Source organism: Centruroides vittatus, unplaced genomic scaffold (genome assembly GCF_030686945.1).
Source record: "Centruroides vittatus isolate TY-2023 unplaced genomic scaffold, ASM3068694v2 contig_1031, whole genome shotgun sequence".
NCBI classification, from domain to species: domain Eukaryota; kingdom Metazoa; phylum Arthropoda; class Arachnida; order Scorpiones; family Buthidae; genus Centruroides; species Centruroides vittatus.
In genome coordinates, this window is record NW_027120669.1 from 71822 (window position 1) to 94765 (window position 22944).

Sequence of the window (22944 nt, forward strand, 5' to 3'; positions counted from 1 at the left end):
CCCCAGTTGTCTAACTAAGAATAATCATTCAATGATGCTCAGCTCCTCCTTAATTATCAGCCTGCTGACTTTCTTCATACAATTCTTCAGTTGTATGTATCCCAGATGTTACAAGTGCATCGTCAAACTTTACAAATTTCTGGAAACACCCAAATATTAAATAAACATAAAAAAAAAAATGTAAAGTTTACAATATATGCGACTAGAAAAAAATCTGTTATTCCAAGTTACAGATGTGCTAAAAGGATATAAAATTACATTAATTTGGCAGGACCTGGGAAAAAAAAATCTGTTGTTCTGTGATCCATTAAAATAAGATTCTACTGTACATATATATAATGTATGTATGTGAGAAATCTATATACAGTCTACTCGGCATAAGTTGTCACCCAGATAACTCGACACTGTTAGTTAAGTAGTCAGTTTCTGTGGTCCCAGCCGACTTACATAGGCGTTAATGTTAAAAAACTCTGGTTTACTCGACACCATTTAACTCATTACTGGATAAGTTGACATACTTTTGCTGTCCCACACTTGGATAAGTCGTCACCCCCTCCCGAAAAAATGAATTTACTTCGCACGTGTGGTGCAAACCCAGTTTTTTCAGGAGGGGGAGTCGATTTATTTATTAAAATATAATTAATATATTTAATAATATAATAATACATTAATATTATTAATATATATATATATATACATATTAATAAAAATGCCTTAACATTTTATGTATTTTTATGTATAAAATAATAACAGATAAACAAAAAGAAAATGTACAATCTGTCAACGTCACACCAGAATCCAATATTGCATTTTCTCATGCTAATGTCATTAAGAATCCTTAGACATTACTTGCCAACAATTGACAATTGCGAAGATGATGTTTTCAAGGCATTCGTGATTGTTGAAAAAGAAAGTCGAGACAGTTAAGTGCTCAAAACAAACAACACTAAACGAATTTCTCAGTTTCTCATCTACAGAGTAATTGTAAATGGAGGACACAATGTATTGTAAACCTATATGACTGTATAACGCACTACTGTATTTTCCTAATTGTAGTTTTGTGGTTTTACTTCCAACTTCGCTTTAGTCGTCACATCGGATAACTCGACACATTTCTACTTCCCCTTGGGGTGTCGACTTATGCGGAGTCAACTGTATATATAATTGAGATGGATTGATAATAATAATAATAAGTGCAGAGTCCAAACGGTTAGGAGTTGAAATTTGGTACACAGTTATGGTACAGTACATTGTGAGAATGTACAGTACATTAAGAAGAGATTTTTCAAAATTCCCCTGCAGGAGAGAGGGTTAATCAATTTTTGTATATTTGAATTACATTCTAAAATTTAAAATACTGTTCATACATCATCTATATATATACAGTCAAACCTGTTTTTATGCGAGGGATAGGGACCGCATTAAAAAAAACGCATTAAAAAAAATCTCACGAAACTTCACGAATGGCTGTAAATAATAGTTTTCGCAACACAATTAAAAAATAATTTTTTTATGCGGTCAACAGGGACCGCATAAAAAAAGTCTCACATAGAAAATAACTCAAAACCGTACGAAATAGAATTTATTGACAACAGATGTCAGCACTTGACTGCATCGTCTGGTCTATCGTCTGTTTTACATATTTTTGTCCAGGTGGTGTTTTGTTGACTTAAAAAGTAAATTATTTCATTTTTCGCATATTCATGCAATAATATTACTATAATAAGTGCATTTATGCTATAATAAGTTTATTTAGCTATAATAAGTCAACGTGAGACATGACGAATCGCACGAGACTAGTCGCCAACTATACCGCACAAATTAAAAATTCGCATTAAAAAAATCGCACAAATAAAAATCGCACATAAAAAGAGCGCATAAAAACAGGTTTGACTGTAAATGAAGATGTTTGTTTGCTAACTATGCACTCCTAGGCTGTTTGACCAATTGCTATGAAACTTGGCAGTTATGTTTACATACTTCTAACTTAGATAGATGTTTGATTGAAAGTTTGGAATGAATTCATTGATAAATTTGTTTTTGGGCTTTGTAGAACTTGAAAAAGTAACAGCAGGAGGAGTATTTGATTCCTTACTCCAATGTCTTTGCTCTTATGGGTTGACAAAAGATTATTTTAAAAAATATTTGGTTTCTCTTGGATGTTAGTATGAAATCTGCAAATTTTATGCAGTTGTCAGAAATTTAATTGTAAATATATTTGATAGAAAAAACGCTCCTTGTGAGAATCAGATTGGAGGTCACCGTTTGCGATAACAAACGGATGGGAAAGTTGACAGATAGCTATCAAAAATGCATCGTCATCGTCCACCTTTGCTGATCACGTGACCCCTTTCTTACGACAAGGAGATAAAAGTGAGAGCTACCGGAAGCTCGGGGCAATCATCATAGGAAGTTATAATTGATGATAGTGCCATCTCAACTCCCAGACCTCCATACAGCAGACCCAATCCAACTAAAGGGAGAAGACACCGGTTGGAAGATACAGAGGACTCCTACTGCTTCCATGCATGCACGATCGTTGCATACTTGCCATTAGAGGTATTTCGGGGCTGAACTTTTAAACTCTCTCTGATATGCGGATTAGACACACGACATAGTTTAGAGATTAGTTGCCATTTTATGTAAGTAGTATAGCATAACTGCATTTTACCTTAGGATTTATATAGCCTCCTGTACTCTTGATTTAATTAATCAATAAATGCTTAGTTATTTTGTTACAACTGTCTCTTGTCACTCCAAACTACCTGTTGACTTGCTCACCTCCCTCGCCATGCGATAAAATGCCATCCAAAAGGACAACGTGGGCAGTCTTTGCAGACTATTGGTGAGTAAGTGGTCATTAGGGATTAACTCCTAGCCCATGGTTTCTCACATTAGGGTGTAAAAGTGGAATGAAAAAATTGCCATCAGAACATTTTCCTTCTATTATAGTTTGGCATTGTACTAATCACAAACTAGATTTATCAGTAGGTGATGCTGTCAAGGAAACTTCAAGAATAAATAGATTCAAATCATTTATTGATAAACTTTGTACCATGTGTCATGTACCATGCTTCAGCAAAGAATAGCAGAGAATTGCATTTATGTGTAGAATTACTGGGGGCTGAGTTGCTGAAAATTGGAAGAATTTTAGGTACCCAATGGGCGTCATCTAGTTTGTGTACAGTTTTGGCTGCGTGGAATAATTTTGAATCTCTTGTATTATTTTGAAGAAGCAATGAATTATCCTATACAGGAGATAAAAATGATAAATGACTTATGATAGCTCAAAAAGAAAAATCACATCTACAGAATTTTTATTGGACCTAGGATTGATGTGTGACTATCTCCAAGAATTTTCAGAAATAAGTTTGGATCTATATGACTGCAACATGGACCTGACAAGGCAAATAAGAAAATGAAAATACTGGTACAAGTTTTTGAAGAAAGAAGACAAGAAAGAACTTCGGGCCCTATTAGGCCTATAAATGCACTCTTGCTGTTGTATGTGATCTTTGCTTTCATGGAGCTTTACTTCACAAAAAAGAGTCAAGAAAGGATTCTCTCATTGACCCAAGTGTATTTTATACAAAATTGAAAGAGTCAATTGAAAAAAGATTGCTTAATAGCAAAGATGATGAGTTGGCATATTGGTCTCGCATACTTGATCAAAAACATTGGCCTGAAGATGTTAATACTTAACTGGAGGTTTGGAGAAGTGGAAATTAGAAACTTGTCAATCAGATGGCAACTAAATGAAAGAGAAATGATTTGTGGATTCCATGAATACATTATTGAAAAGCCATATCCAGAAAAATTGTTACTGCATTTGATACAGACTCTGAATACCATTTTTATTTTTTTCAAGCAAATGTGAACACTGGTTTTCACAGATGAATCTAATTGCCACTTCAACAAGGGCCTCATTTTAAGATTAAGACAATTTCAGCACGTCTGTTTATCAAACTTGTCGGACCACCTCAGACTTTTTGATCCTTCAAAGTACGTTAATCTGTGGTTACTCAGAGGACAACATTTAGCCATAGATATCAATGAATTCATAGCAAGGAAAGGAATCGAGAAGATTTGTCGGACGAGAATTGGATAAAACTGGAATTTACTATGAACATTTTTCTTAAATACAATAAATTAAATTTATGTTAAGAACTAAACATATAATTTTTTTAATAAAGAGTTAACAAGATGTACATTCCGGCACCTTTTTTTCTTACAAAAAAGCACTGGTCTTAGCCAATAATATTATTTTGTGTATGTGTGGAATGTGAAAATAAAACTTAATTGAATTAATATAATGGGCATATACAGTTTTTGTTAAGTTTTTACAAAAAAAATTTCTAATTCAAAACGTGTTAAAATAAATATATTCAAAATTTGCAAAATTGAATAATCTAACAAAATAGGATAATTGCATATCCAGTACCTGGAATTGAATTTTCACCCATGGTTATTCTTTCCTGAAAGTGCACATAAATTATATGGTACTGAAGAGGGGGTTGAGAATTTATGTCAACCTGAAATGCATATGTAGAAGAGAAAATTGAATAATAAATTGTACATGGTTAAACCATTCGATATTTGTTTGCTATAAGAAATACTATATCTGACGTAAAAGGATTATAGCAGTGGTTCTCAACATTTCTGAGGCCATGGAACACTGTTCATATACTTTTTATTACATGGAGCATTAGCACCAATATACTGAAAAATTGATAAGCAATTTCATGTTTACTATTCTCAGGAAACAATGAAGCAATAAACTAATAAACTTTAATATATTGAATAAAATAGAAACATGGAATTGTCTACATTTATAATGGGAATAAATTTGAATAAAAACTTTGAAATCTTTTCTTTCGTGGAACAGTTGATGTAGGTTTGCAGAACATTGGTTAAGAACCACTGGATTATAGAGTTAAACTAATAAGAATACAGCTACCTTATTTAAGGAAATCTGAATAGTTACTAATTTTTTTGATGTATGTATTTTTTTATGTTTGAATATTTGGAACAGATGTCTGTAATGTATGTGTTTCTGTTTTGTTTGTAATTGAATGTGATTTCCAATTTATTTTGATGGACTGTGTTGTCTGATTATGGCACAGTCGTAATATATTTTGTATTTTTTAAAGACTATGTATATGTGTGTTTTTAGTATGTCTTGAGTTGATGAACAACAGATGAAGGCTTTTCTATCACAGATTAGAAGGTAGCTACTTTATATGTATATGGATTATGAGATTATGCCAGAATGAACAGCAAACTAGGTGTTTTTGCAATATACATTGATCAACAACTGATCATGTAGCATAATCTGCATGTCAAGAAAGTGTTCCTGGTTGCAACTTTTTCTTTTAACTCATAGTAAAAGGCAGGACAGGAAGCAGGAGCTACATTACTTCACAACTTTAGCCATATAACATGGTTACTCCAGGAAGCTAATTAATGCACTTCTACAGCTATTACAATATCACAGAATACAAACACATTAACATGACAAGGACTATATGGTCATTATGCACAACAACACTCTTTCTAGCATATACAGAGAAATTTGCTAATCTCCAATTAGTATGTAGAATTCCCAATGTGTTTGTGATGATAAGAAATTACAAGGACACAGTAGAACAGTTCTATTTATCACATATCTACACCATCCCATTGTAAGACAACAGGGTAAACAGTTCCTATGAGTACATTGGTGCCACTAATAGAGGCTTAGCTATGAGGATTAAGGAGCATGAATATATATGGAAGAGGTTTTACAACATGGCTGCCTATGCAGTAAATAATGATGTTCAGGTCAAGTACAAGAGTGTGAACCTGTTACATTGTACTTCTGACACATTTGATGTATTTGGAGTGTTTTGAGAAGGAATACTTTTCATACATTTTTTATTTTTATTCTCATAAATGGGTTATGCTGCCATACCTTACTAAAAACCTCTATCACTTCTCTTTTTGTAGTAGAAAGTTAATTTTTTTACATTTATTGTGTTGCCATATAAAAAAACTTTTAAAAAGTATTTCAGATATAATAGAGAATAAGAATAAAATGAAAAAATACTCATTCCTTAAATAATATTATGAAAAAAGAGAAGAAATTAGTACAAAAAGTATAATTTTAATCAATGGGTCTAATAATTTGGCAAGATACTGTAGTATATATGTAGCATCATAAAATTTTACATTTTTTTTATTTTGATTTATTAATTATCAAAATTCTGTAAGCAAATAAAAACAAATTGAAAATACACAAGATTTTGAAAACACTGTCATATTCTATTGCTTTATCTGACCGCAAGTAAAAATTACACACACACAACTATATTTAATCATGTAATTTTTTTATTATTAACTAGAGTATTCATGTTTTAGTCAGGAATAAAATATAAAGTATCTAAAATTTTCTTTTAAATCAATTATTCAAATACCTTCTTCATTATTAAATTATATATGTATTAGAAATTCAGAATTTATATGAATTTTTTTATTTTTTTCAGCATTTCTTAGATCTGATGATGCTTTTATACTTCGCTTTTTAAGAGCTCGTAAATTTGATGTCACTCTTGCCTTCAATCTTTACATACAATATTTTCAATATCGTCAGAGAAATAAATCTCTATTTAGAAGGTAAATTTTTAATATATTTTTTTATGGTTAAAATTTGATATGTTTTTAGATTTTTTTTTAAAAGCAGTTATATAATTACATAATAAATAAGAAGAATAGCATAATGCTGGAATCACTTGTTCTATCTGATGTTTATTATTTTGTTTATTGGTTCCTATTTTATTTTTATTATTGTTTTTACTTAATGATTTTTTTATGATCAAACTTTTAAATGAATGTTTGAAATTTCCAAACACTCAAAGATTTTATAACTTAATGGTTTTTGTTCCAATTTTTAGGATCTGATGATGGGATGTATAATCCTGAAAAATGTTTAATTTGAAATAAATCATGGACTCTCAATAATTCTACTGTTACACTATTCTTTTTTAGCACACACTACTATAATAGTAAAGTGCTTATGTTAGGACTTTGTGTGTCTGTCAGACATTATATATTCAAGATTATGATCCGTTCAATCCATTCATCGCGCATTGCACACACAAGCCTTGTTCAATCCATTTATTGTGCATGCACGTGGACATGTGCAATGACTCTGTTCACTTTTGTAACCTAAGTGTTATGTTCTGTTCAATCCATTCATTGTGCATGTCCATGCATATGTACAAAAGGGAACTGAACATTTTCGTTTACAGTCACTGTAAGCTATAGTAAAAACTACCCAGTTTCTCTGGAATCTATAAACCACGTTCCTTACTGCATATTCAGTGAAAAATTCTTCTGAACAACTATTTAATTCCAAGAACTTATAAAATTTATTTTAAACAAAATTAATATTTGATTTGCTGTTATGGAGTGTGCTATCAGATCGGCTTGACCAATCTTGTTATTTGTTTTTTTGTCTGTAGTACAGTTAAAGACCTTGAGGGAAGAATATGATAACTCAATTTTTTTGTTGAACATTGTTGGATTATTACAAACATAGGGCAAATATAATTTTCAGACTCATGATCTATAACTTCTCATAAACTGATTTATTTATTAACCTCTATCATTAATTACCTATTGTCTGTCCTAAAATACAGAGAAAATTTAGAACTGATTAATTTGATGTGATTTTTTCCAGAAACATGAAAAAATGAGTTAACATGTTCTTGCCCCTAGGTCTTCAATTAAAATATATTTGTATTACTAATCCCCAGAAAATCAAGATGTTTTTTATTATATATTTATATATTTTAAAATGAAAATTTAAAGTTTCAATTAAAATGTTAATTATTAATGAAAAGTATATAGAAGAAAAGTAACATTACTATTTGCAGATGTACATGTTAGCTATCTTACCACACAACAGTTATTACTATGCTAATACAATAGGCACTGAAAATACAGTAGGCTCAATCATCTGGCTCTTTGCATTATCTGGTTCAATAAGCCACATCATAAAAATTTTATGTAAACAAAAAGTACAAAATAATTATATTTTTATATTTATTACAGTAAATATTATTAAGTGATAATATTGTGTAAAAATTCCATTACAAATATTTTCATAAAACATCTGGTTATTTCGCATATAACATGGCATGGTAATTGGAGGCATCTTACTGACTTGCTTTTGTTGAAAATTTTGTATATAACATTATTACATGTGTTATAAAAATTACAGATTAAAAGTAAATCACATATGGGATGCACTGACGTGTTTACTTCATGAAATGCTTTATTTTCAATCAGTGTTGTCTGACTTTTCCTTATCCAGGTTGGCTGTCTACCATATTAAACCAGATATCTCAAATAAAATCTCGGTACTTACTCCAGCACATGATGTAATAAACATACAAACATTTTCAGCCTCCATTTAGGGCCTTCATCAAATAGTACAGCCTTCCATCAAATTTCATAAAATTAAAAAGTTTTTGAAGCAATAACATTCCATTAGCAGCATGGTATAATTTAAAAGGACCATTTCATTGATGTAGAGTTAACTTTATATTGATGAAACTGTATGGTGATTCAATGGAAGGTTGTAATGTTTGTGTGTTTATTGAAACATGTGCTGGAGTAAGTACTGAGGTTTATATTTGAGATATAGACTGTTGTTCCAGCTTTGGGAGTTCATATAAACCAGATAAATGTGAGTCTACTGTAATATACATATTACCAGACTGCTTTCCAAACAAAGTTTTAGTACCAAAATGACAGCTATATGATTACGAATATGGTTGAGAATATTGATATATTCTTGTTAAAGATGTTAAGTTGTTTCATATTATTGCACCTAGTCACCTATTATTACACGTTGGAACCAGACATTATATATACATACATACACCATATTTGGCGTGTATATAATTTAGTATATACTTCTCTTATTATTTGTTTATCATGTCAAATTATGAAATATATGAAATAGGTCTCTCATGTTGTATAGTGTCACTTTATTTCTGATAGCTAAAATTGGAATTAAAAAAAAATTTTTAATTGAATTCTCCAAAAGAATGGTATCTCAAATCTGAATACCCACATTTTTACAGGAGATTGATTTTTTTAAAAATAATGTTTATTTACTTTATATCAGCTTGTTACCCACAGTGATTTTTGACTCATTTGTGATATGTTATTAAGCAAATTTGCATCTTTTTGTGTGGTCTGTTGATGACATATTTAATTTTTGGAAGCTGGTTTGGGATGTTGTTCCAATAATCAGTTAAATTTGACATTCTGAGATGTTTTGTTTCAAAATATTATCCAAATAACAATGATGATGATGATGTAGAATGGTAATGGATGAGTTTAGCATATTGTTCTACACAATTGGAGTCATCTTTATCAATAGAGTCAAACCTTACCAAACTTTTAATAAATGAAACTGTTTGGTTGTAAATATTGTTGTAGTTTCATTAAATTATTGAGTTTTGTTTGCTTATTACAAGGCAGAGGTTCTTGTAGAATTTTTGGGTAGAGGTTATTGGTGATTGGGCATTTCTTTTTAGTAAATTAAATGTTTGCATTACTCTATCTTGCAAATTGGCCTGTTCTTCATTTGTTTCTAAAGGTCTGATGTCATCATTTACAGCTGCATTGAGTCTGGCTCAGGATGTGTATTTTCCAAGTTTTATTAAAACCTTATCATCATGCATTAGACAACATTGAATAAGAAGTGTTATTATAACTACTCAATATACCATAAAATATGCAAATACTGGAATCTTACACAAACACAATTAGATAAAACTGACACTAAACAAGTAAATACAATTGAAGATTTTAAGAAAATTAAATTTAATAAATATTGCTGACACATATAGAAAAATCTATATTTAACTTAATTATTTTTTTAATTGTTGATTTTTGCTTTGATGATAATTTTATTACAGTTTTAATGCCTCAGAAACTGGAATTAAGCAAGCCTTACTGGATGGCTTTCCGGGGGTTCTCCCTCAGCCAGATCAACACGGGCGTCGAATTCTAATCATTTTTACTGCTAATTGGGACCACTGGCGGTACAGTTTAGTTTCCATATATCGTGCTATTTTATTATCTTTAGAGCGTTTGGTATGCATTTTCTTTTATTATGAATCATGTAATGGAATTTGAGAGTTTTTAAATGCATAAAAAAATTAATTAATTAAATTATTATTATTTAGCTTGAAGAAGAAGAAACTCAAGTAAATGGTTTTGTTATAATTGTTGATTGGACTGAATTTAGCTTCAAACAATCATCTCATTTAAATCCAAAATTGCTCAAACTCATTATAGAAGGATTACAGGTGAATTAATAAAGTATTTAAAAATAAAAAGCTAAAATTATATGTAAATTTTTTCAGTTAAAATTATATTTTAAATATCCTCATTCTCAAAACCTCTCATTTCTGAATAGTTATATCAAATGGAAATACATATGGTTAGAGAAAATATTTAATTATTGTTCTGGAATAATTTATATGTATGAAATTTTCAAAAAGTTTAATGTAATTACCATATTTACTTGCATATAAGATGAGGTTTTTATTCATTATTTGCTGCTTCAAAAACCTAGGTCCTCTTATACATGCAAGTGAAGGATTCTTTGCTTTTTTTGCAATAATTTTTGTGAACTGTGTATTTGCATTTTTACCAGATGCTCACTCTCTTGTGTTTAAAAACAAAAGTATTTTATCTGGGTTGTTTGAATCATTCTTGTATATTGTCAGGAGTAAAGATGAATAACAATAGGAAAAACAAAGTTTTTGAATTAAATTCCAAATTGAAATTTTAAAATCACACGGGCATCTGATATAAGTTTTAATCCATTCCCACATGAAAACAGATGATTATTTGGAAATCAGAATTTGGAGAAACTCATAAGCGTAATCGACAGAGTGGATTCGACTGTTAAGAATTGGCAAAAAAGGTTTCCGATTGTCCAACTTTACATGAACAAATTATGTTGTCGATTTTGCAAGATTTTTCGTTAAAGTTTAAAATGCCAGTAATTTTTGTGGGAATAATTTTGCATTGTGCAAACGAACAATGTGTGCATTTACGTTCGTTTGATATTTTATTTGTGATTAAACGAAATAAAATTAGAATTGTATTAATAAATCTAATTTTCTCTGTTTTGATCTTTAAAGTCACACCTAGTCCTCTATGCAAGATTGTCTTATATGCGAGTAAATACGGTAATATCAATTTTTCTGTACTCTTGTCAGTATCTATAACTAATTAATTTTCTAATAATCTTTAATATTTTTATACTATTGTTATTTCATAACAATATGTATATCATTCATACATTTTATATTCTGATACATCTATTACATTTATTGATTTGTGGATAAGTTTTTGATGAATCATGATTTTAATTTAACATAAACCTAATTTTCAGTATAAAGTTTTATAATTTACTGTATACACAAATACAATAGACTACATTTAGTGTAATGACAGATATTGCTATCAATCAGTTCATGTTATTAGAATAATACCCTATTCACACTGTACATTTTAAGCCAGCTTAAATGACTAAGCCAGCTTAAGGTATGAAATATGAACGGAACTGACTTAACGTTAAACCGCTTTAACTACCAACAACTGGCTCAGCTTAAATTGCTTTCTCAAAGACGCTTAAGTCGCTTCAAGCTTTCCATGAGGTCCGCCACAAGTTCAAAAATAATGGCGGAAGCAGATGTACAAATGTTCGAACAAAGCGAGAAAAAACGTTCAGAAAATTGGTCGGAGGAGGAAATAGCGATTTTAATTGAAATATGGCGGGAGAAGATCGACGATTTACGTCGAGCGAAACGAAATAAAAGTATATACGAAGCAATGGCGGCAGAAATTCGTCTTCGGAGGCCAACGTCTAGAGCCAGAACGTGGTCCGAAGTAAGGACGAAAATTAAAAATTTAACTGCCAAATACAGGTAAGTTAAGATTGTGAAAATACGTTATCGTTAAATTAATTATCATTTATTATTTAAATAAAAATTCTTTAAACAGTTATATTTCGAAAGTTGATAGTAAATGACGAAAATCATATTTCTTGTTACTCGTACGGTAATCGTAAATGATGTAAACATCAAATTAATAACTATTATTAAATTTTAAAAAAATTAATCCTTCCTACTTGAAACAATGAAATTTTCTTTTTATTTTAACTAGAGAAGAAGTAACGAAGATTGGGCATTCAGGAGGCAGCCCATCTACCTGGCAATATTTCCAGGTAGTTAATTTAATTATAGGTCATCAGCCAGCCCAGAATGTATCGTTAATGGAAGAGAGTTGTGGTAGTATGATACAATGTTTACCATCACTTGAATTTGATACAGGTAAACTATCATTATATGTATCCTATTAGCCTATATCAAGGTCTATTACTTAACCATCAAAAATATTTATTATTATAACTTAACTTCTCATAATACTTGATCACTTTTAAATATAACACAACATTCTGGAATTTATTATTAAAACTGTACATGTGTACCTTTATTACCATTTGGTATCTATAACTGCAAGAATTATGGAATACCAGTTAAGTTCAAAAGTTGTCAGAATACATTTGTTTGGATAGACATTGTAAAATATTTAAGCGTGTTCACAAACTCCATTTTACATATATTTTGTATAATTAAGCATTTAAGTCCTGGTGATTTTTCTTGTGGTTGTTACTAAACATGTAATCATTTACTCTAATAAATTAATGTTTTCATATAATTTACATCCTTTATTATGTGTATTTAAATAAATTAGTGTATATTGTTAAATAATTGTGCTTGTATCTTTTAGATAACAACGAAAATTCCAATGAATTAATAGATGATATACCGGTACCAGAAGCGCTTGAACCCGAAATAAGGGTGACAAGGTCGAAGAGAAAGAAACGGCCACTGGAACGACAAATAAATGAGTTAATAAGCGAAATTAAACGTAGTGATGCTGTTTCTGAGGAATTGGAAAAGAAATCAATAAAAATTGCAGAGGAAGGACTGCAACTACAGAGAGAAAGTATAGAATTGGAAAAAGAATTATTATCCATAATAAAAATGTCTTAATTAATTTGAAATAAAAATCATTTTTATTGTATGTGATCATTTATTTTCCTCAATTGAAAATACATCTTTGATGATTGCGGGAGGACTGCAGTTATAAAGACATTAAAACTTGAATCTGTATTAAAATCTATGAATAATAATTAATGAAATTAAAAGTAAAAACAATAATTGTATTAACTATATAAATATTTATTTTCCTGACTTTATAAATGAATAAAACTACAAACACTAGACAAATTTTCAGTCAAAGTAATTTATTTCAGCTTAATGTTAGAGTATATATTATTTTATAACAGTCCTGATTTTCAAGAGCTTGTTTAATTAACAGCAGTTACAAGGAGTTTAACACTCAAATTATGAGGACTGTTCATATAAACATTAATTAATAGAACAAACAGATATTAAATAATTATAAAATTCTAACTATTAGCAATGTCAAAATTTAAAGTACAACTATATTCTAGTGAACTTCTGAGTATTATCCTGTAATAAATCTTGTTTTGAGAACTTAATTTAAAATCTTATAATCTTAATCTTCATCCCTAAAACTTCTTGCAATAGCATTTCTAATTGAAATAGCTTTGGTGTTGTTTATCCCTATAACACAAATTCTCTCTGATGAACTATCAGACTGATTTATTTCATTAAGCCATGTTTTCTCTATTGGATCATCCCTCTTCTCACACAAATTATGTAATATACAACAAGTTTTAATTATTCGTTTTGATATATCAATCCTATTATCCATTCGTTTAGAAAGTCTTCGAAATCTTGCTTTTAATCTTCCAAAGGCATTTTCTACTACTCGTCGAGCTCTAGACAATCTAAAATTGAATGTTTTTTCCATTTCATCCTCTGTTTTACTTGGAAATGGTTTCATTAAGGTTGGCTGTAAAGGAAAAGCAGAGTCACCAATAATTAAAGGTGGCACAACTTCTCCACCAATTCTTTCCCCTAATTCTAAGGAGTTTATATTTTGTAGGCATGTCAAAAGAGAGTTAGAATTTTTAAAAATATGTGCATCATTATTTCTTCCAGGAGATCCTACATTTATATATGTAAACATATATTTGGCATCCGAAACAGCAAGGAGGACCACAGAATACCATCCTTTATAGTTGTAATAGTCAATGCAGTCTTTTTTTGGTGGTGAAATAGGAATGTGTGTTCCATCAATTGATCCAAAGCATTGTGGAAAATTCCAAATCTCGTAAAAATCACGAATTTTTAAGTCAATTTCATTTTTAGTCTGTGGAAACTGAATAGCAGTAGACATTAAATTATTTATAACTGCATTGCAGAAGTCTATGACAATTTTACAAACGGTGGATTTTCCCACACCAAATAGATGTGAAATAGTCCTATATTCAGACGATGATGCCAATGTATATAGAGCAATTGCTACTCTTTTTTCTGTAGAAATACATCGTCTCAAGTGAGTGTTATTTCTTTTCATTTCCGGCAATGCAGCACATAAGAAATTAAACGTTTCTCTAGAAACTCTAAAGTTTTCACGCCAACTTACTTCGTCCATTGCAGGAACACACTCTTCCCACCATTTCTGATTTCTTGAGATCTTCCAAATTCGATCACTAGGAAGCGTAGAGCAAATCATGGCTACAGCACACGCCTTTTCTTTTGCTCGTCATTGCCATTTCAATGCTTTTGTTCGTGTCAAACGATACTCTTCTCTGTTAGCATGTATACGCTGCTTCAGTACAAGCAGTTTAAATAATAATAATAATATAACTTTCTGTCGAGAATCCATTATCATCACAATTCTGTCACTAAAGTGATAACGTTGAGAGAATCGTGCTGCCAACGACAACGATAATGACATCACTGATAATAAATCTTAATAATTCCTAACTAACGTCTTATGTATTTTAAATAAGTTATTTATATTTTAAATTACTAAGTATAAATTAATTTATGATGATTTATGAAAAATAAGCAAAAGTTTGATTTTATTTAAAATGTAATATTGAGTACACCCACTTGAGGGCTAAGCGAATAATTCGCTTTAATTACCTAGTGTGAACAAGTAGTTAATCTTGTTTTTGACAATGCGACTTAACTTAATTCTGCTTAAGTCTTAATCCCGCTTAAAATGTACAGTGTGAATAGGGTATAACATGTAAGTTTAATAATTTGTTTAAATTTAATAATTTTCATATTTTTATCAGTAGTTTTATTAAACTTGATATCAAAATTATGTAATTGTTTGTTATAAATATAGATTATTTTATAATTTGTATGTTTTGTGATGAGGTTTTACATCAAAATAATTAGTTGGAGTAGTAAAATTCTAAAATCAATATCAGAAGCATAAAAATCTTTTTGAATAAGAATCTTTGCATGATTAGATTTTTTGTAATTAAACAATAACCTTTCATTGTGTAATTAGGAAAAACATTTAAAATTGCATAGTGATTATTATTAAATCTATATTATTCAATTATGCTTATGTAGCATTTCAAAGTTTTCAGTGGTTTGTCTATTTAGAAAGGCCAAATTTTATTAAGTCATTATCAACTTACCAACTAATTTTATTTTAATCTTTATATGTATATTTATTTTCAAAATTTCTTACTGAATTTGTACATGTGAGTAATGTCTGTAAAATAATTTAGCAGTTGTCAAATTAATGAATAATTTGCAGTAATGAAGTTTTTTTGATTTAATGTAATCAAAAATAAAAAAATTAAAATATGCTTGATAAATAATTTTTTAATATAAAACCAATAATGAATGTAATAGTTAAAAATAAAAGAGTGAAGAAGACATTTTTTGAATTTTTAATAATTTATTTCAATATTTTAAATTTTAGGATTGTTTTCCAGCAAGATTTTCTGGTATCCATTTCATTAATCAACCTTGGTATGTTGAAGCAGCTCTAACTGTGATTAAACCATTTTTAAAAGATAAAACTAAAGATAAAGTAAGGTTTATTTTATTTTACAAATAATTTATTTTTAAGTTTATAAAGTGTTATCTTTATATTTTTGATTTAAAAAGTTATAAGTTGTTTAGATCAAATTATTAAAATTGTTAATAAGTAATGATAACAATTTTATAAGGAGTTTTAAAATCATTTAATGGTAGACATAATATAAAAAAAACACTTAGATTATACTTTATTATTTAATATTTATCTAGTATTTTCAATATATTCAAATGCATCATCTTAGGAGAACGAACAAAATGGATTTAAAGTGTGCCAATACAAATTACAGTGTTTAAATGAGTTGCATGAACACACAGGAATATTATGGTGGATAAAATATTTTAAAAAAATGTTAAATATTTGATTTTTTAATATAAAAGAGAATTAAATATTTAAGGCATCACAACATTTGGAAGTGCTGTTTAGTACTGTACTATTGATAGAAAGATCGGTTACAAAGGTTTTTCATTTTTTGTGTAAAGATGACTTTAGGATCTCAACATGAGATATCTTATTCATTTATGTGAGGATTCTACTTGTTTTTTTTTTCTTTCTGTTAAATTCTTAATACTTCTCTTTTCATTTTTTTTTTAATTAATGGTATGATATATAATTTATTTTTTGTTTTCTGTAACTAAACTCTATACTTTCAGAAATATATCTGCTAAGTTATATATCTAACTAAATCAAGTGATGCTTTGATTCAGTTTTAATAACTTTTTAAACTAGCAGCTACAGTAGAACCTTGCATAATGAGTATTTCGCATAACAAGCAAAACAAATTGTAAAAAAATGACTACCTTAACAAGTGACATTTTGCATAATGAGTTACAGGGAGAGGGGAAGTCCTGGATTGTACACATGCTCCATCAGTCTGTGTTTAGCACTTGTTCTGCTAGCGTCTTAGTGTCGCTCGTGATCACATATTTTTTCAAACTTGTGTTCACACATGTTACGTATAAACATTGACAATCATAGCATGTTATATAATAAACATGCCAAACAATATGCCAAATTTCTGGGCTATGTAAAAGCTATAATTAAATATTAGAAATTAATTAATTTGACTAGAGGTAGGCAGTTATGCTGTCATCTTGTATTAAATTTAATAATTATAAATAATTAATTTATAATTTAGACATTTTTAAAATTTAATTTGGAATTGGTCATTAAATTTAGTACAAGATGGCAGCATAACTGCCTATCTCTAGTCAAATGAATTAATTTCTAATATTTAATTATAGCCTTTACACAGCCCAAGAATTTGACATATCATTTGGCATCTTCATCAGACATATTATCTGTGATTTTTTTTTTTTTTTTTTTCTGCAAATTGAATTTGCATTCCAGGTTGGTTTATTTCGTGATTGAAGAATGATGATTTATATTCCGTGAAAAGATGATGATTTATGCTCCTTAACAATGTATATTGTATAGTTTTCTTTGAATAAACGTTATATATAAAATATTTGAGTATTTTTGTTGGCATGGAACACACTATTGTATTTTACATTAATACTGTTATTTTGTATCTATTATTAGGTCTTCAGGTCTCTCTTGTTCTTAAATACATATTGACATATCTACATTAAAACAAAAGAAAGTTTATATCAAACAAAAAAATCAGGAATGTATCTATATTTGTGAATGATATGTTTACAGTAGTTTTCAAACTTTCTCATTATCAATAATTTAAAGCTTCTTCCATTAGCTTTTTTTAGGAGAAGGGGAGTTTATTGATATAAAAAAAATTGTTTTGATAAGTAATAGTTCTTTTTGTATCTTAAATAAGAGAAATAAAATATTATTCAAGATATGTTTTTTTTTTATTGATTGTGTTTATTTATGTTCAGACACTGTAATTTTAACTCAAAGAAATATGAAATGTTTTGTTTTAAGAAACATTTTTATTGTTTAGTATACATATTACATTGTTTTATATTATAAAATATAGAGTTTTTGTAAGTTACAAGCCATAGGAGATTATGTGGAAAGAATCAGCAAGTTTATAGTGGGCTGGTTACAGGGCCGGATTATCGAATAGGCAAAGTAGGCAAATGTCTAGGGCCCGTAATTCGGAGGGGCCCGGCTTCATTAGCCATTGCCTAAAAAAAAAAGGTCAACAGCCATCCGTGCGTCAGAAGTAATCTCTCCCACGAGATCTCTCGCACCATCTAGAAATATTCCTAGGGCCGCCTCTCATAGTAATACTGATGTATGGTTATGATTCATTTTCTAAATTTAAACTTAAATGTCGCGACATCGCATATTCGATGTAGCGTTCAAGTTGCTCGAGTGCGAAGTTATTACAATTCAATAGTGTTTTATAAAACAGTTAAAAAGGGTGACACTACGGTGTGACTTGGGGTGACACCACGATATCTGCACCGGGTGTCACCCATGCTAGCTACGCTAATGTCACATTATATAAGATTTGTTTAGAAGCAACTTATTTAAATAGGGCCCCAATTTAAATTTTGTCTAGGGCCCGCTAGAGGCTTAATCCGGCGCTGGCTGGTTATGTGATAGTGCACCTGTGATTTGGTGGTTTATCTCTCCAACTAAGGAAATATGTTTTTTAGTGCTTTGTAATTTCACTGACATCTTTGAAAAAAAACTATACGTGTTAATAATCCGACAAATTGTGTTAGAATGGCAAACAAAGCGAATACGTGCCACTTCTCTAGCACCATATGTATGGAAATGATTCGACGCAAGTTGGCACGGGTTCTAGTGATCAAAATGAGCTGAAATTTATTGTGGGAGTATTTAAGGGTAAAATAAACAAAACTAGGCTCTATGCATTAGGAAAAAAAAAATATTTGAAAAATAAGGGACACCCTAATATATAACAACGTTAGATTTTATTTCTTTATACCCATCAATACACTTACAACCAGGTTTTTGTGCACTTAGAGATTTTTTGTTAAGTATAGACAATGAACCTGTGCATCATAAACATATTTTAGAACTAGCACATATTTTATGCTATTCTTCCTTTTTCCAAAATGATTACAAAACATACTTACAAAAAAGATGTGTATCAATGGACAGTCCCTATCTGGGGATCTTTATGAGTTGGTCATTAGGTTATTAGAAAAAACAGTCTTACCTTCTTTCCTTCCTAATATTATCATATACAGAAGGTACGTCGACGATATTTTTATATTGTGGAAACCAAAACCAAATATAGAAAGCTTCATAGAACAAATGAATAACAACCCATATGGACTTTCCATAAAATTAGACCAAGCCAGCAATTCAAGGGCACACTTTTAGATCTCAATATTAGTATTATAAACAGAGTTATCCATACCAATGTTTATCATAAATCATCACACCTTCCATTGTTCATACCAGCCAACTCATATAGCTAAAACATAGCTGCCTTTCATGCCTTAACCAAATGTGTTTTTACCCACTGCACAAATTATGAGGACACGTTAAAAGAGCTTAAATGTCTGGAGGACATAACTAAAGAACATGGTTACAAAAAACACCTTATTCGTAAATTAGCGAACGCCTATTCCAACAGGGGTACTCCTTCTACACTCAATAATGTATCGTAAAGTGGGAACGACCATGCACCACTTAGTTCTAGATTATAACAACAACATGAAAAGCTTATACAAAGAAATTGCCCATCACAGAGGTGATAAATTAGCATATAGATGTGTTCCCACTGTCTATAACATCCTCAGAAACGCAAAGGACAACACCAGCATGCTTAGGGTTCCTGGCATTTATAAGATTATGCTGAGAGACAATAGATTCCAGTGTGATCTTGAGTACATCAGCGCACCACACGATATCTCAAAGTAAGGCAGGTTGAACACAAGTATGATATCAGTAAAGGAAAATACAACACTGTCCTAGCCAGGTACGCTGCAGACAACGACATTCAAGCCCATCTAGACCAAGCTTCCATCATACAACGATCTAAGCATGATGACCAAATAAGGACACTGGAAGCTCTCAAAATATTCAAATCCGTAAAGAGCAGCTGTTGTATTAATTTCAAAGAGGAAAGACAAGTATCTTATGCATGTCAATCCCTATACCAAAGGGAACTGTCAAATTAAAAATCATTTTGGAGAGATTTAAATTTGATTTAATCGATTCAAATTATTTTTAAAATATTTTATGAAAATTAGTTTAAAAATTCTCATTTATACGTTTTTTAAATAATTCTTAAAAACGTTCCATTTCTGCATTTCAATTTAAAGAATCTTGAGGAAGATCTGTGAAGATCAAAAATGTTAGAATTTGCAATTGATTATCCTGAAATTTCTTTTAAGGTTCAATTTGTTGCTATTTTGAAGGAAAAAATAAATTTATGGATTCTGGTTTCAAACGCATTGAAGGAATCAAGATAAAATTTTAAATTCAAAGAGTTCTTTAAAGATATCACTTTCTATCTATTATAATAATACAGTAGAGAACCGAAAATCGGAATCAATTGGGGACTGGGGTTGTTCAGATTAGTGATTTGTTCCGATTACCGATTATGTACGAATAAATATATTAACCTGTCCGATGTTCAAATTTTTCTCCGTTGCGTGTCGCTTCGTGTTGAATTTTCGTCGATTTTAAGCCTAACGAAAATTTTTATAATAATAATCGAGGCTATCGTATCGTTAAAAATTATTTCTGCATTTTGTACGAACAAAATAAATATATTGAAGAATATAAAAACATGAAAATTATACTTTAGAAGTAAATTTAGTATCAAAAACGTTTGATTCAGCACGACACAGTCCGACTGAAGATCGTTCCGATTACCGGGGTTCCGATTAACGAGTCTCTACTGTATAATATAATAGATGGATAGATAGTGATAGTTACAAAAAAGGTTATAACAAATTATTAAACAGCTTAATTTTATTTCATTATTTAGGTTTACTTTAAAAAATGAAATGAGTAAAATTTTATAATAATTTGAACAGAGTAATATTTAATTTTGTTACTCAAAATACTAGTTTCTGAATCATTATTTAAGTTCAATTATTAAATAAATTATTAAGTACAGTTTAATCAAATCATTTATTACAAATTTTAATACCAGATCTTTATGCATGGGAACAACATGACCACTCTGCATAGTCACATTCATCGTGATATTTTGCCTGCAGAACTTGGAGGATCGGGTCCACCTTATAATAACGAGTTTTGGGCTAAACAGTTGATAGGAGACGAAAATTTTAGTTTTAGTGACAAGCACATTTTTTGGCCTAGACATAACGAAGAACCATGTTCCAATTCTTCTCCAATTAGGTAAGAAAATTTAATATTTAATTTTATAAAGCAGTTTGAAATTTAATTTAAATAATAATAATATTAAAAATTCACTATTGTCAAATTTGTTATACCATATAATTAAGATAACAGCTATGTAATATAAGATTTTCATAATTTAGTTTCAGGAAATTAAATTTTATTTGAATTTAAAGGAAATCGTATGTCAAAATGAAAAAGTTTAATAATATCTAGAGTGATCTAATTGAACTTTAAAACAGATTACTTTGTGAAATTTTATATAGGAAGTGCATCAAAGTCAGACCCTCAATCTGCTTTTTCCATCAATTTATTTTACTTCCACACCTTTAATAATATTAGAGCTAAAATTATTTTTCCAATATGAAAATATTTTTTGATAAGTTGTTCAAGAACTCCCTTTGTTAGAAGGAATTGAAAAATTTTTATAAAAAAACATTTTTGAATTTAGTAAACTGTGTCAAAAATCTATTAAAAAAGATGAAGAAAAATTATTCTTAACTTTTTGTATTTACTTTTCCTTATCATATAATATTATATGATAAGGGAGTAATTAAAGACAGAAATACAGTCAAGTCCGCATAAGTCGACATCCCAAGGTGAAGTGGAAGTATGTCGAGTTATCCGATATGACGACTAAAATGAAGTTGAAAAAACCACAAAACTACAATTAGGAAAATACAGTAGTGATTTATACAGTACATGCAATGTATCTCTCTGACCATCCATCACCGGCACTAAAGTTGGTTTCTACTCTGAGTATCTTTGCAATTTCCATCCCTTTTTATTTCAATGTCGGCCCCAAAATGGGAAGATTCAATGAACGGATTTGCTTTAGCCAACGTCTGGTACCAGAGCATTTTTGACATCTATGTACAGCGACTTTCTCTGGCATTTTCAAGACAGCTGTGACGAAGATCCAAGAAAAAGTTTCTTAATTTCCTCTTTTTTTCTTCAGAATTCCCACCAATGAACCATATAAACAATAAATGATGTGTAATAACATACTGATAAGGATTGGAAGATTGAAATGCATTTATGAGAAAAAATAAAGAAAATAACATAAAGTAAGAGTTTTAAAGTTTTTTATTACTGGTTTCTGGTTATTTCAACATTCATTCACCTTGGATGAAAAGTTGGGAAAGTGAAAAGGATAACTATGAACTTTTATCAAAGTTTTATCAAAATTTATGTATTTTTAATATAAAAAACCACTAAACTAACACCGGAGTGAAGTTAATTTACATATCTCCACAGCACATTGAACATCTAAGGTGGTTGGAGGCCATTTATATCTACCGAGCTAGCCTCAACAACAATTATGTCAACCACAAGGAGAAATTAACTCTGTAGCATGGCAAGCGCTATAAAAAATACGAACCTATAAAAATCAATACCTGTTTTTATGCGGTCCATATCCATCGCATAAAAAAAGTCTCACATAGAAAATAACTCGTTTTAAAATCGTAGTCTTAGTCTCTAAGGAAATTACCTTCCTCTTTGCTTTGTTTTTGCCCTTATTCATTTTCAGGGATTATGTCTAAACATAAAATAAAAATCTAAAATTTTATATCTAAATAGAAAAAATAATACAGT

General features: G+C 29.8%; 1 protein-coding gene across 2 annotated transcripts in view; it reads left to right on the plus strand.

The window, feature by feature from the left end:
- The window catches only part of LOC136990725 (clavesin-2-like), a 34061-nt gene that overhangs the window by 9305 nt on the left and 1812 nt on the right, over nucleotides 1-22944 (plus strand). For both annotated transcript variants that reach the window (XM_067289150.1, XM_067289159.1), the window contains exons 3-7: nucleotides 6522-6651; nucleotides 9972-10149; nucleotides 10242-10364; nucleotides 15958-16068; nucleotides 21140-21348. In XM_067289150.1, the coding sequence (XP_067145251.1) occupies nucleotides 6522-6651; nucleotides 9972-10149; nucleotides 10242-10364; nucleotides 15958-16068; nucleotides 21140-21348 (751 nt within the window). The remainder of the gene's footprint in view (nucleotides 1-6521; nucleotides 6652-9971; nucleotides 10150-10241; nucleotides 10365-15957; nucleotides 16069-21139; nucleotides 21349-22944) is intronic.